Source organism: Octodon degus, unplaced genomic scaffold (assembly GCF_000260255.1).
Source record: "Octodon degus isolate 3935 unplaced genomic scaffold, OctDeg1.0 scaffold00030, whole genome shotgun sequence".
NCBI lineage: Eukaryota > Metazoa > Chordata > Mammalia > Rodentia > Octodontidae > Octodon > Octodon degus.
Window position 1 is genome coordinate 12626772 of NW_004524606.1, and position 15555 is coordinate 12642326.

General features: G+C 36.0%; 1 protein-coding gene across 2 annotated transcripts in view; it reads right to left on the reverse strand.

Moving 5' to 3' along the window:
• Positions 1–15555, reverse strand: part of Cntn3 (contactin 3) — a 264165-nt gene that overhangs the window by 5485 nt on the left and 243125 nt on the right. For both annotated transcript variants that reach the window (XM_004629518.2, XM_023713332.1), the window contains one exon: positions 8792–8978. In XM_004629518.2, coding sequence (XP_004629575.1) covers positions 8792–8978 — 187 coding nt within the window. The remainder of the gene's footprint in view (positions 1–8791; positions 8979–15555) is intronic.

Below are 15555 nucleotides of genomic sequence, written 5' to 3' on the forward strand. Positions count from 1 at the left end.
TTTAATAATGTGGGCCATCTTGAAAATAATCTCTTTTAGGACCTCTGATAAGAATAAAACTTTCTGAGAAATTCTGGTCAAACAAACTTTCCTTGATACTTAAAATTAGATTGCTATGAGTAATTGCTTAGCAGACATCTATAATGTAACAGGGCATTACAGAATAAGGTTTTCTATGATTTATTTAACACTTAGTATATTGTACTATAATAATGCTCATTTCTGTAATGTTCTTCTTGACTCAGAGAGCTACTTTATGTTCTCTAAGTATATTATATATTTTCATTAGGCAGTAGTCTCAGTAGTCAAAAAGTTGGTGTAAACTGGATATAGTGGTGTACACCTGGAGTCTCAGCTATTGGGGAAGCTGAGGCAGGAAGATCACAAATTTGAGGCTACATGGGCAATTTAGAAAGATCTTATCTCAAGATTAACACACAAAGAACAAGGGAGGTAGCTTAGTGGTAGAATATACCTGAAGGTTGAATAAGATAAGGGAAGAAAATCAATTTTAATTAAACAATTTCACATAATGGGATATCATTCAGCCTTAAAGAACAGCGAGATTCTGGTGCACCCTAAAACCTGGATGAACTTTGAGGACATGCTGAGTGAAACAAGCAAATCATAAGAATACAAATACTGTATGAGTCACCTTATATATTTAGAGCAGAGCATTCATAGAGGTAGAATGTACAATGGGAGCTTGCCAGAGGCAGACGGGGGAAGCAGGACATTGTTAAATGGCTACAGCTTCAGTTTTGTTGAGTGAAGACAGCTCTGACCACTGACGTCACACAGCACTGTGAACACACTCAGCACCTTTTAACTATTCATTTTAAAATGCTTAAGATGGTTTTTAACCTTACATGTACTTTGCTATCATTAAAAATGCTAAGATGTACTTATTAGCATCACTGAAGGGTGCTAAGGTACCCAACAAGCAACAGGTGTGATGTGGCACGATTGATTCCCAAGGCCCCTCTGTCTCCCTTGCTGGCATTAGGCATCCCGATCGGACTTCAGTTCCCTGTCTTTAGGAAGATATACTGCCTTTCTTATTGGCATCTCGTGCATCCTGACCTTCTCATCAGACTGGCTTCAATCAATGACATTTAAGAATAAAGGAAATTAGCTGTTTTAATGTGGTTGTTTAAAGAAACAAAATAGACACTGAGGATTGTGAATTCCCTTTCTCTTTCTTATATTCTCTTTCTTATATTCTGTCTGCAGGAGACCAGGATGTTCCAGTGTTGGGCTCTTCAGTCTGGATCCCAGAGTGAAAATGGAATCTTGAATTCAGGAGGAGCATGCATTCTGGGTAAGAGGAACATCTGTGGTTTGGTGATGCTGAGGTCTGAGGATTTGCAGCCTGGACCTAACTAATATGACTGATGGACTCAGCACTCTGAACAACTTTAAATACACAACAGCCCTGCTTAGACACAGGAAGGACAAGTAGTGAAGTGGGACTTGGAGGGGATGGTAGGCAGCGTGTCTCCTGGAGCTTCTAATGTCATCTTCTGCATTCTATGCTATATAGAAGCACATCTCAACAGGCTGCATTTCTAATTTTGCTGGACTTAACTTGATACATGGCTACACTTTAAAGCATTTCAGAAAATTGTCAGTGTTTATATTCTACAGATTGTATTCTCTTAATACTTGATGTTTATTGTTGGCAGTGTGCTAAAAGAGAAAAAATGGTAAAAACAAATTTATTTGTAGAAAAGAGGAATATCACTTCATTTATAGCACACTAATAATTGACAAGCTGTAAAATTATTTAGATAATTGAATTTATTTTTTTCAGAACCGGGGATTGAACTCAGGCCTTCGCACTTGCCAGGCAAGCACTTATTCTACTGAGCTATCTCCTTGGTCCAATAATTTTAAATATTACAAAGCAAAAATAGTATTATCCCCCAAAGGGCTTATTATTGTTCTTTAACACTTCCCTCATACTTCAGCGTATACTGATATATAGACTTTGTTTCATACATTTTGCTAGGCCTGAGACACCTGCCAAAACAAGTCATCCCTTTGAAAATATTATAAGTAGATATAGTTGGCAACACAAGATACACCTACCAACTGGAAAATACATAAATCAATTTTGGTGCATTATCACAGTGGAATATCACACACATACACACACGCGCGCGCGTACACGTGCACACACATGTACGAGTTATGAGACACCCATAACTATATATAAATCATAATCTCCACTGAATGAGAAACTTTCTGTAGGACATACATTTATAAGGCAAATGGTATTCATATGGTACAGTACTTCTGAGTGAAAGGATTGTGGATGCCTTTTATTTTCTCCTCTACAATTTTATTATTTTCCCAATTTTCGACAATAAATTTGTTTTCCTTTGTGGAATAAAAATTAGAGGCTGTTAACATTAAGCACATTATTGTCTGGAGTTTTTAAGGGTGATATCTCCATGGGGGTGACAAGGAAGTCAACATTTACTTTGAAAATACGGACTTTTACAAGCATATGCTTGCTGTGATTAATTATACAAAACACAGTATGTTTCTTAACTCTTTTGCTTGGCCACCTGGTGGTAATAAAATGGCTTTCAAGTTAAGTAGATATGGTTGCCAGTAGCTGAAAAGTACACTTTGCACTTTGACTTCACTTGATATGATCATCAACATTTGTAGTTAAGCTGCTTAAACATAAGGCATTGTACAAAAATCAAATAACAAAAAGCCACTTCCTCTCCAATAATAAGATCATCTTGGAACAACTGAAAATATTATAAATAGACTAAATGTTTCAGATAAAAGGAAATTGGCTTGGTGTTTTAAAATTTATTGAAGAAATAAACTTTTTAATCACTCCAACCTCAAAGACTTGTAGTCCAATCTACATCAGAGAATGAGTTTGTTTTAAATGAGTGGGAATTTCCATGAGAAGAAACTTTGGTTCAGATAATGAAAACATCCCAGTGTGTAAATTAAAATATAAACAGTACATTTACAGTGACCTAGAGGACTTAGAGAAAGTGTGACAGACTTTTTAAAAAAGTGTCAAAGCACCTATAAAATAAAGTTCAGATGGTTACATGTTTGGCCTGAGGATTTGCTTGATTGTCTATCAGCTGCAACTAACTTGATTATGGTAAAATTCAGCAATACACTGTTATCTTTTTCTGATTGTACAACATTAGGAATAACTTTATTCATGCCCATAGATTAGGAGGAAGCACTGCTAAATCTGAAGAGTCCTTATTAGTAAGTTACATAATCCATATGTGTGATCTTTTTGTACGTCACAAGCAAGTAACAAATACATGGATATCAGTAGAAAGTCCATAAATGCCTTTCAGTGTCCTAAACAGAAACTTGCTTGCAGTTTTTTTTTATTAGTTTGAGAAGAAAGTTAGTCTTATGGAGAAAGGCCAACATGCCTTTAATATTCTCTCAATAGGAATACTGACATCATAAACAGAAACTAGAGCAAGTTTAGAGGTCTGTAAAGGCAAGTGTGTTATGCTGCAAATAATTTAGCAGAATGGTGGCCTGCTTTTTCATTTCTATTCATTGTCATTTAACACTATTTTCTTGCCATCTATTTTCGGCAATGATTCTACTTGTCCATTACTCAGAAATTTAGCTTTCATTTTTTAAATCTAAGTGGTTAATTCAATTTTTGTGAGAAAATATTAGGCACATATTAGTAGAAGAAGAACAAAGAAATGTCAAAAATTAGAAGGTAGATTACAAACAAAATTTGGCACATCTTGCATTATTATGTAGATTGAGCTATAGCTTAGAGTGGATGATTATATAATTAACATGTATCTATGAGAACTTAACAGCTTTCAGGTTTTAGGCAGGAGCATTCATTCTGTCCAACACCTCTAAAATATTCAAATCCTTTTTAAAAAATTGCCCATCCCTCATATTTCCTTCTCATTCACTGAGGACTCATTTCTTTGATTCCCCTAACCCTGTGCAACTGATTTTGCCTCAATTTGAGAAGCATTCTGCTTGGAAAGGCAAAACCTCAAGGGCAGCACCAACTCTACCATTCAATATCATACTACCTTCCCAAGTGGAGGTACATATAAAATTAATGTAGGCATCAAGAATGTAGGAGCCCCTTGTCTTGGTATGTGACCCAGGTCAGGGCAATCAGGGTTTTCTAACAAGTGGCCACAACATTTAGTTCACAGACAGACATTGCTTGAGATGAGCCAATAAAAAGCCTAGTTAGTTCATAGTAAAATAAGCAAAGAAGGGGAGCCCTCTTTCCTTGGATTGTTTAGATACCATAAAAAAGTCCTGAGATGCTGGTGACAGTATTGTTGTTTTACAAAGAAATCATATTAAAATGGTAGCACTACTGAACGGATGGAGAGTGTGAATCATTGTCTATACAACAAATACCTAATGAGCTGGACTTTAACTGCCACTGCTGAGAAACTACAGACAGAAGAATGGATAAAGCAAGAAGAACCTCTGTCCTGAAGGAGCTGACATTCCAGGAAAGCAGGCAGTAAAATAAATTATATAAGATGAGGTTTGTGTGGACTCATGTACAAAGAATGAAAAGAGGCAAGAAATATTAGGGTATAACAGGCTACAATTTAAAATATGGATCAGCTAGCTCTGAGATTATACTCAAATGCAGACATCAGAGATACAGGGAGAATGTCATGAGGATATCTTGAGAAAGAGTTTTCTAGTAGAACAGACAGCAAACGATGAAGTTCTGAAGTGATTGTGGAACGAGCAAGGTGGAAAATGATAAGAAATGAGTTGAAACAGGAAGTGTATTGGCTGTGTTGGTACTTGACAGACTTAGACTTCATATGCTGTGGACAGAAAGCAGCTAGAAGGTTCTCAGGAGTGATGTAACATCATTAGTATCATTCTAGTTTAAGGCAGCCAACAGCAGAGCAGACAGGACAGTGAGGAGCCACCGCCTGAGCAGTGGGAGAGAAGGATGAACCGGCACTAGATGCAGTAAAAACTGACAGATTCTTGATACAGTTAGGAGATTCTGATCAGATATAGGGTATGAGGGAAAGATAAGGCTTGGGTGACAGTGAGATTTCTGCCCCAAGGAACTGAAATAACAAGCTAAATTTGCTGAAAAGGAGGATACATAGAAGAAGCAGGCTTGAAATGTGTTGAGAGACATGACTAAGAACTGTGTTTAGAAAAATACTGTTTCAGTTCTCACTATGTACTTCTTGAAAATATCCATTGAGAGCCTGGATACACCCATATGGAGAGCCAGAGTTACCACTTGAAGTTTTACTCACACAGAACAGATTTTTTTTTCTGGTCCTATGGATTCTTTCTTAAAAACCCTGGACTTAACTGTTCTCAATATGTTTTCTTTTAGAAATCCACACATTTCATCATTTTTTAACCATCTGCAAATGTTCCTCATCAGTTTCATTAGAAGGATGATGGTATTAACAGTTATCTCTTTTGAGTTGCATGTGGCAAAAAATCATCTTTGATTATTTAAAGAGGCCAATTATTGTTAGTTTAAAATGTCTTTAAAATCTTAAGTATTTGGATATCAAAAATTAAGTGTTTAATGGAAGCTATAGTACTTAGCTTGAGAATCCTTGTGTTATTTTTACACTAATCAGGGATATCTCCTACACTGTTTATAGATATAAAGCCTTGCATATGGAATACCATGATTATTAGTACATGAAAAAAACACTAGCAGCAAGATGGAAGAAGGCTGAAATAAGTGTTTGGAATTCACAATACGTAATCAAGAGGAAGAACATTTGATTAATTATAGTACTTCAGGCTGGCTTGCTTCTTTAGGTTTTATTCATCCATTCAATTATATGTTCAGCATTTAATGAGTGGCTGCCATGTCCTGGACTTGCACTGGGCATTGGGCCAGAGTGAGTAAGACACAGAAAGATTCTCTGACTCTAAAGTTCACAAATCAAAGAGGAAGACTGATAGGAAAGAGTAATCTTAGTTCTTCATGCCTAAAACATATGGGTAGCTCTCTTCAAATTGATATTTACAAGAATCTTAAACAGAATTTAAAGCTCAATTATAGCCCAAGTTATCAAGACTAACAAAGCTATCAGTAATAATACCATAAAAGCTTTAGAAGCTTCCATCTTACTTGCATTTGGGTACATACTTAACATATTATTAACATAAAGTTTAAAACTTTTCATGTATTTCTTATGTACAAGATTGAGATGACTAGGTGTAGGGATTCATTGGTCTCTCAGTATGATCCGTTGCACCCAGGAATAGATGGCAGCAGGAATGAGAAAGAGATAGACAAGAAGACAAGTGATCCGTCAGGTGGTGGCCTGTCTGCTTGGTTGGTGGAGAGGACATTGCCAACCCCCAACAATAGTAAATGCCTTTATTTATACTTTTCAAAGTTACAAGAAACAAGGTTGCCTAGAGACTAATGTTTTTCTCAAGACTGAAGCAGCTTGACTGCTTTATGCAATGACACCTCATCCTGCCCTCCTACACAGGATCAATTTCAGGTTCAGTGACTCCCAACAAATAAGAATTTTAACTATTTCAGTGAATTTCTCATCCCATCTAGAACACTGCTCCTTAAAAACACCGACAGGTCAACATGTAGACTTTAAGTGAACTGCAGCAATGGCAGTATTTTTAAAATACATTTTATTCATTTGTGTTGAAAGTCCCATCTAACTGCAGCTCCACTAGCTCAGAAATTCTGTCTTCAACTGCCTTATCCAGTTCTTCAGCAAAATCACAACAAATATTTCTGTTAGACGAGTCACAAATATTTTAACTACACAGTTGAGAGAAAGGCTAGCACGGTGGCTACCAATATGTCTGAATGTGGAGGACTAGGTGTCTCTTTCTGGGCCATCTCGATGAAGTCACATGGTCTTTTTCATCTCTAATGTGGAGATACTAATAGCTTCCAAGACAGAGTGCTGCTGTGAGAATTAAGAATCAATTCGAAAAGTGCTGAGAACCAGCCCTAGAAACTACTCATTAGATGCTAGCCATTAACACTATATTACATTATTGTTATGCACAAATTTCTAATTTAAGTTAGGTATTTATATATGATCTCTAAATTATAAAACAGATTTGCTTTTCTTTAAAAATTATTTTGTCCTTTTGCATGATCACAATATTCCTATCAACTTATAATCAGCCACTTTCTTTGGCCTCTCAGTTTAGTAAGTTATTCTTTGATCTAAGCATGACATCATACTGTGCTTTACAATTATATTTTCTAGTGAGTAATCACATCAATTTTCAAATCAGAGGGAAGAGCCAAATAGACCTGTACACATGTATTTTTGGAATCAGAAATTTTGATTAATGCTATGTGTGACCTTCATTTTCACTGTCAACTTAACTTAACTGGGTTCAAAGATGAGCAAAACATACTTCCGGAGTCTAGGGCTGAGTGGGTCACAGAGTGGGTTCCTGGGATGATACCTGGACCCAGGCCCTTCCTCTCTGGAGCTCTCCCACTTTTTTCCAGATGCCATGGGTTGAGTTATGTTCCTCCCACCCAACTTTTATGTCATGATATTTCTGTCTTAGAATCAGCACAACATGGGCATTGAACCCTCTGCAGCAGAGAACTAATGTAAGTATGTTTTCCTTTATATTGCAGTATCAGTTATTTAATCTCAGAAATGGTAAGATGAAGTTTACATTTCATTTCAAATAATAAATCATGATGTATAAGCTATTTTAATTCAGAATTGTTACTGGGAGTGCCAAACTTATCAAATGAGAGCCTATAAATACATGACATTTTTCATTTGCTTTATTTTCAAATCCGCATACTCCTGGGTCTGAAAACAACCATGTGTCACACAAGAGAGATCTCCTAATAACTAAGTAGCAATATTATTCAACTGTCTTATTCCAAGTGGTCACTAGTAAAAGGACTTAAATAATCTGGTGCTAATGTTTTGTTCTGTAATTCTCATTGTGTAAGTGAGTTAGCCACATGCTGTTATACATTGTGCAAAAGTAAGCATGCATACTTGCTTGACCAAATTAATGCTGGTTTGTTAAAATTTAAAGTAATAGGATTATGTTTTATATATTTAAGCTATCAGTACTTATTTTTGTCCATCATATGCAATTTTATATTACTGGAGGTTTTAGCAATTATAGTCAATACATATTTCTTTCCTGTCAAGTTTGAGAATGACACAGGAGATCAGGAATGCATTGTTCTAATTTGCAGCTAAGAAAAATCATATTTCATTTCTATACACTGCAAGGAAAACATATTCATTAAGATACGATTTGAAAATGAAAAAAATTGAGAAGACAACTATCTGCAAGTGATTTTTAAAAGTACCGTACAATATATTCAAGGAGACTGGGATCTTCTGATTAGATAGACTTTTAATATATATTTTGGATGCTGTGAGGAAGAATAGATGGAAAAAGATCATTCTTGAGTATTTCTAATTTATTTTTGATTATCACTAACCCCCCAGGTTTTGAGAAATAAAAAACTATATGACCACAAACACAAAGAAATTAATCACTTTTTTTTCAGCTGGAGAGGTTCAACTTAGCACCCCACATTAAAAGTTTTCAAGAGCTGCGTGTTCATTTACTCCAGAGTCTCCACCTATAGATTTGGGGAGGTCATGAAAACAAGCACACATCAGGCTTTGCATCCAGCATTATGTTAATCATTCAGTGGGGTTCAAGACTTGATGTGTCCATGTAGTATGATTGAAGATTATATTTAATGCAGGTAATTTTTGTCAACGCTAACAAAAATGGGAATTGTACATACGTGTTTTCTTGGTGGTTGCGTTGACTGTGGCACTGAAGGGACCGGCACCGGCACTGTTGTAAGCCCGGACAGCGGTGTAGTAGGCCAGGTTGCTCTTCAGGCCCCTGAGTCGGGCTGATGTCTCATTGCCTGCCACCTTCACTTTGCTTGATGATTCCTCCTCTCCTCCATTGTTCCAGTACCGAACCTAATGGCACAGAAGTCACAAAACATGCAGAGGCTGGACAAAAGCACTTGGTGTTTCGCTGGGTGATTTTCAGGAAAATGAACAATGCAATTTATATTTTGTTTATTCAATACTTATCACCAGAAGACTAGCTTCAGGTGCTGCATTAGGCTCTATGTCACAGTAGTGCCACCTATAACGGAGACTCTGGGAGGAAACAGATCATAGAAACATAAAGAAATGAAGTAGACCAATTCAAAGGAGCACTGATTAAGACTAAACTACCAGGTGATAAATGGGAGAATGAAGGGGCAATCTACATTCCCAAGAGTGAGCTGCTCCTTTTACTTGGCCCAGAGCAACCCAGTCCACATTCAGTGCAGACCCTGGCAGCTTTGGCCATTCTCCACTGGACACTGGAAGTGCCTTCTGTGAAGAAAGTGAACTGTTAGATCCAGATCTTAGAAAGCCACTGGGTCACTGTATTATCCTGCAATGACGGCCAAATGACAACATGTCGGCCTCTGCAGACAGTGATGGTAGAGAAAAGAGAAAGAAGTTAAAAGAGTTGATTTTAAGTATAAATGGATAATATAATATTTTCATATGTGTAATTATTTGGAGCATGCAAAATGATCTTAAACTTTTGAAAATGTATATACATATGGTATGGTAGTATAGAAGTGTTAGTAAAAATAGCCTCTAAAAAGAGGAATGAGGCAGAAAAAGTATGTAAAATACATGTTTCCTGATTACTCCCGATCCATGCTTTAAAATTTTTTAATAATGCTATGCTTTATGATAAAGTTTGGATTGTCTGTGAATCAAAGAAAAAAGAAACAAAATCAATGACGCAGCACACAAATGAATTATGAAAAATACAATTACTCTTTTTCTTTCTTTCTTTTGAACAGGCTCTCAGTCTCTTTGTCTTGTTCATATGGTCTTGAATGTTGAGGTTCAAGCCATCCACCTTTCCCTCCAGAGTACCTGGGACTAAATGAGCTACTCCACCCAGCTCACAAGTACAGCTATTCCATAATAGGAATAGGTCCAGATATTAACATTTGAGGATCTAACTTGGGAACCATACAGTTACCATAAATATATAAAGCATATTAAAAGTACAGGCATTTTTTCCATTTGTAAAGAAGTATGTTCTGTTCTATCTTTCTTACGAAAAAGGCTTTTTGCCTTTCACTTTTGTACTTATGATATTAAAATACAGAAATAGAAAATAACTTTTATGAATTCTATAAGTAGATGGCAAGTTGAGCACAATGAAATTATCAAATATTTCTGAGTGCTCAGAGTCTTGGAGCCAATAAAATTTTGAATCTGCACAAAATGAAACCAAAAAAAACCATAAAATAATAAACAATGAACAAAAAGAAAGTTAAGGCCTGGAGATATAGCTCAGTGGCTGAGCACTGTCCTTGCACTGGTGAGGTCAAGGGTTCATCCCAAACCAGTTCTCTTTGACTGGGGGAAGGCAGAGTTCATATTTACTTATCTGATTTTTCATATAAGGAAAGTAGAGCTCTACCGTTCAGATGATAGGCCCCTTACTTAGGATCTGCTCAATTTTAGGCTTAGTTATAAATTCATTGTGGATAAACAAAATATGGTTATGGATTATGTAACAGATAACAAATTTCAGTTTCTGAGTAAGAGACAGTAGAAGCTACTATTCCTTTGGTGAGCAACTATTAAATTCTATCTGAAAGATATCATTACAATGTAAATCACTTTTTTAAACAACGAAAGCAAAGCAACAAGCTAAGTATGGATATATATATACATATATATATATATATATATATATATATATATACTTATATATATAATATTAAAATACAAAAACAGAAAATAACTTTTACAAATTGTATAAGTAGATGGCAATTTGGGAGCAATGAAATTATCAAATATATTTGAGTGCTCAGAGTCTTGGGAGCCAATAAAGATTTAAAGATTTGAATCTGCACAAAATGAAAGAAAACAAATTAAACAAAACAATAAGAAAACAATAAAAATGAAGGCCTGGAGATATAGCTCAGTGGCTGAGCACTTGCCTAGCACTGGTGAGGCTGAGTATATATATATATATATATATATATATATATATATATATATATCTTCAAGTGTGTTTGTAGAATTATAAGTCTCTCCAAATTCATTCAAAATGCCATTTTATACATGTATTTCTGGGTATTTCTCTTGGACAAGAGTTGCTTGGTTCTTAAGAATTTGAATGAGAGGATGAGGTTCCACAGAGCTGGGACCAGGGAGCACACCTTTTCTCTAACAAAGCCATAGCCAGTCAGACCACTAATGGATGCCAACGTCTTACACACATTTCAATTTACCAGTATTAAACTCTGGGTGGATTCATAGGCTTACTTTTTTTCCTAAGCAGGTACTTTAGTCCACTGAGCTATCTGGCCAGCCCAGTAAGGATTTAGGTTTAAAGAGATCCAAAGTGATAAGATATTTTCCCTGTGCACATAGGATCATTCAGTTATTAATTAAAATTTACATGTAATTGATAATTATAATAAAATATTATAGGCATCCTGATCACTTGAGGCCTTGGACATAACACAGATTGGGGAAATCACATAAATATGAGATATAATAATCTTTACTTAATAGAAAAGGCAGTAGAGGGATAGAGGAGTTAGATCATTCAATCAAGCTCATTCTGTCTAAGCCTTGGTCTCTTGCTGATTCTAATTCATGGGCCATTCTTTTTCTGATTCATCAAATTACATCAATATCAGTTACTTAAAAATGTTTAAGAGACTAATTTAAAGAAAAAAATAGAACTACTCTATAACTGGCATGTAGTATCTCTTTTTATAAATCCATTTATAGAAAGTACTTGAAAGTTCTTGAGAGCAGTATGTTTTAAAGTACTTTAACCAATCTCCATGTATCGAAATAGAAATTTATTTTTAGTTCTTATTTGCCGAGAGGTAGTAGAAATATTTAGACATAGAGAAAAACTGTACCAAATTTGAGTATGATATTGTTAGTGAAAATTCATTATATCATCTCAAATAATTTCTCTTACAGAGTTCAGTATATCACTAAAGCATAAAGAACAAAAGAGCACCACTAATATTTTCAATGTTTCGTAAGTTTTTCACATGTTCCACAACATTTTACATAAAAATATTTATATAAGCATAGATCATTTTTAATAAAGTTAAAAAGACAAGAAAGAGATTATAATGATAACTGCCCTACATTTCCACTCAGTTGTATTCTGATCTTGAACAGTAAAAGCACTCCAGCTGAGTGAATAGAATAACTCTATGCTAATTTGGATTTTATAGGCACAGTGACAGTGTAGGGATGGAGAAGAAAAGGTGCCAGTGCTGGAGGAATGAGCTTTAGAAACATAACTGCTTAGAACGGAGTTAATATCAAGTTAACAGAACATGAAGCTATCTTTTACAAAGATGAGCAGAGAGAAAAAATTATAAAGTATATGAGAAACCATGCTAACAAGAAAGTCAGCAGTCCCAACCAGTGGGAGACCAGCTAGCATACATGACATGAAACAGATTTTTAAATTATCATGTTTAAAAATCCATATTTATTAAAAAGGAATGGAATCCATTATGTAAGAATGGGAGAGAAAAAGGATAAGCCAGATTTTCAAAATAACAAACAGAACTCATAGACATGAAAAGTACAATTATTAAAAAATATAGAATAAAATCAGCAAGAAAAATGAAGCTGAAGACTAATGCAAGGACAAATTAATTAGGCCAGAGCACATCCTGGAGAGAGAAATGAAAATTCCAGCAAGGAGACATCGAGGGTAGGTTGCAAAGCCCCTAACATTATCCCTGAGACAACATTCACAGGGAAAATAGATGAGAACTTTGCAGCACTGAAGAAAAGCATTCAGCTCATAGTGTAAGTCCACCTTGAGTTTAGTGTGGGATAAACAAAAGGCACTTCCTCTCCAGGAAAGAGGGGAGTAAGGCCAAACTGTGGATTTCCAACTTTGTTAACCACTGCACATCATTTGACATTGGAACCAGTGTCACACGAACATTGCGAGGCACCGCATCCTGGTCTGCCAGCACGAATCTGATTTAGGGAGGCAGTGAACTGCAATTCTTGGCACAGAAGACAGCAGGTGGAAGGAGAATAAGGAGAAGCCACATGTGGGGGCAGAGGCCTGTCCTGGCTCTACTACTACAGCACAACCTGCTCAGTGTACAGAGAGCATCTACCACTTAGCCACAGTTTAATCCACTGCAGTTTCACTGACCCTGGTTCAACTTTGGTTATGAATATGAAGAAGAGCTGCTATAGTGTAACAAAGTATTTTGAAGGCGAGAGAGGGGGTGGGCAAGGGAGGTAGGGCAAGCTAGAGAGAAGACATTCACATAACTTTTATTACGGTATAATTTCCTTCATTGTTCTGGTTTATTATTAGTTATTGTTGTTAATCTCTTACTGTGCCTAATTTGCAAATTAAACTTTACTCTCCATGGTGTCTAGCATCTACTGGAGGTCTTAGAATATATCTTCTACAGATGAGGGAGTCAACTGAACTACTCACTTAATGTGGATCAACCATCAAATGCCTTGAACAAACAGTTTAAAGATGCTTCATTTCGCCCACCACAGAGAATCAGCTAGCTAGGCGTTTGGGTCCTAATAATTTACATATCTAACAGTGGTATTTCAATTTCCTTACAAGATAAGGTAATGTTTCTCTTCAGGTCCGTAAAACCATTTGGCAAGTGGCAAGTAGACATATTTTTTATCTTGGTAAGTAAGCAGATACAAATTTGAACATTATCAGGATTTAAAATGTAACCTCTATTTCTGTAACTTGGCTATTGCAAAAAATAATGTTCCTGCTGTGAGAGGTAGTTAATATTACTGAATCAGAGATTTCACGTAATTTAAAAATAAAATGAAACAGTTTATGGAAATAATGTATTGGCTAATAGCATGTTTTCTTGGCTGTTATAAAACAGGTATAAAGTGAGAAATACTCTTTATAGAATAAAATAATTATGAGTGTACTTAAAGAATTTTATAAAGATGAATATTTTCATATCACTCTTAGGTTGAGGCAAGAAACTTGGAGCTTTGTTCCTCGGGCTCCTACTCTTTCTGAATTTAAAGGTGCTGGATCATCTGCATCATATCTCGCGCTCTTGTTCTACCCAAAAGGGCACCAGACAAGATCTAAGCCTGGGCAAAACGGCTTAGGAGATGAAATAAATTAGAGCCTAGGGAGATGAGCTCCTCAACTACTGCTTGGTCACATCAGAAAGAAAATTAGTCTAGCTGCTAATGATGATGTGTGCTCAGCATGCCACACAGCACACGATCAGCCCTCACTGAGATGAGAGAAGGACTGGAGCTATTAACAATCTTAAAGTCAAATTGAGGAAACCACATCCCAGAAAGTTAGCCACACGATTGATAATTAAATAACTCTCCTAAGTCATCTAGTTTTCTAGGTTAATTTTTAAATCATTACTGAAACTTATAAAAGACATATTTTTATCTAGGTAGAATTACCTAAATTATTTCTTAAGATTTTCTCAATTAGTGTGAATTTCTCTTAACTTGATTCTTTTTCTTCATACACACCCAGCACTTGGGGAAGAAATTTTCAATCATTTATTTCTTTTGATATAATATTCATGCTACATTGGGACAATCTCCATGCTGTCATTCACAAATAAGCCAGATGCAATACATTTCAACCCATGATTGACATAAAAAAGTGAGTCCCATTTTCTGGCTGCTCTTACCTTTTTGCCTCCTGCCAAAATGGCAACAGGAATAATAGCTGCTTGGGTCAAATGGGACCGGGCTGAGTATTCCTCTATTACTTCACAGGCTCTCAATTTTTTTCTTGCACTGAAATCTCACCCTCAAGACCAATATTCAAAACAGACAAAGTGGAAGCTGCAAGTCTCTTTGGGCCATTTCGACAATGGCTGCTTTATCTCGTTTAATTCTCGAATGAAGCTGTGAGTTATTGACCATTATTATCTCTATTTTAACTGAGCCTTAGAGGGCATTAGTGACCTTCTCAAGGACATGCAGTAGTCAGACAGCAAAGCCCAAAGTGTGTTCACTGGATCCACACAGATTCCTTTACCCTCACTACCCTGAGTGCAAGATACTACTCTGGGCCCGTAGGAAACACCACTGAGAAAATACACGGAGTACCCTGTCCCTTGTGGAGCTCATACCCCCCCAAAAATGACTTGAGTGTAATCTAAAGTGCTGTGGGTCTTAACAACGCACCAGCAGGGCTCCACTAGGATTTTCTTCTCTCTATAAATAAAACACTCTTTCCTGACACAACCAACAGTGATATATTTCTCCTGTTATTTGGAATATCCCTCCTAACACTGGGGGATATAGTTCAGTGTTATGATGCCTGCCTGGCAAGCATGAGATCATTAATTTGATTTCCAGAACACCCTCAAAAATAATAATAATGACAAAATATCTTTTCTAAAAGATTCTTTATAATTTAAATTTATATATTTTAAAAAATCTATCTTCCCCTATGCTATCCAGCAATTACCAATAATTGCTAACA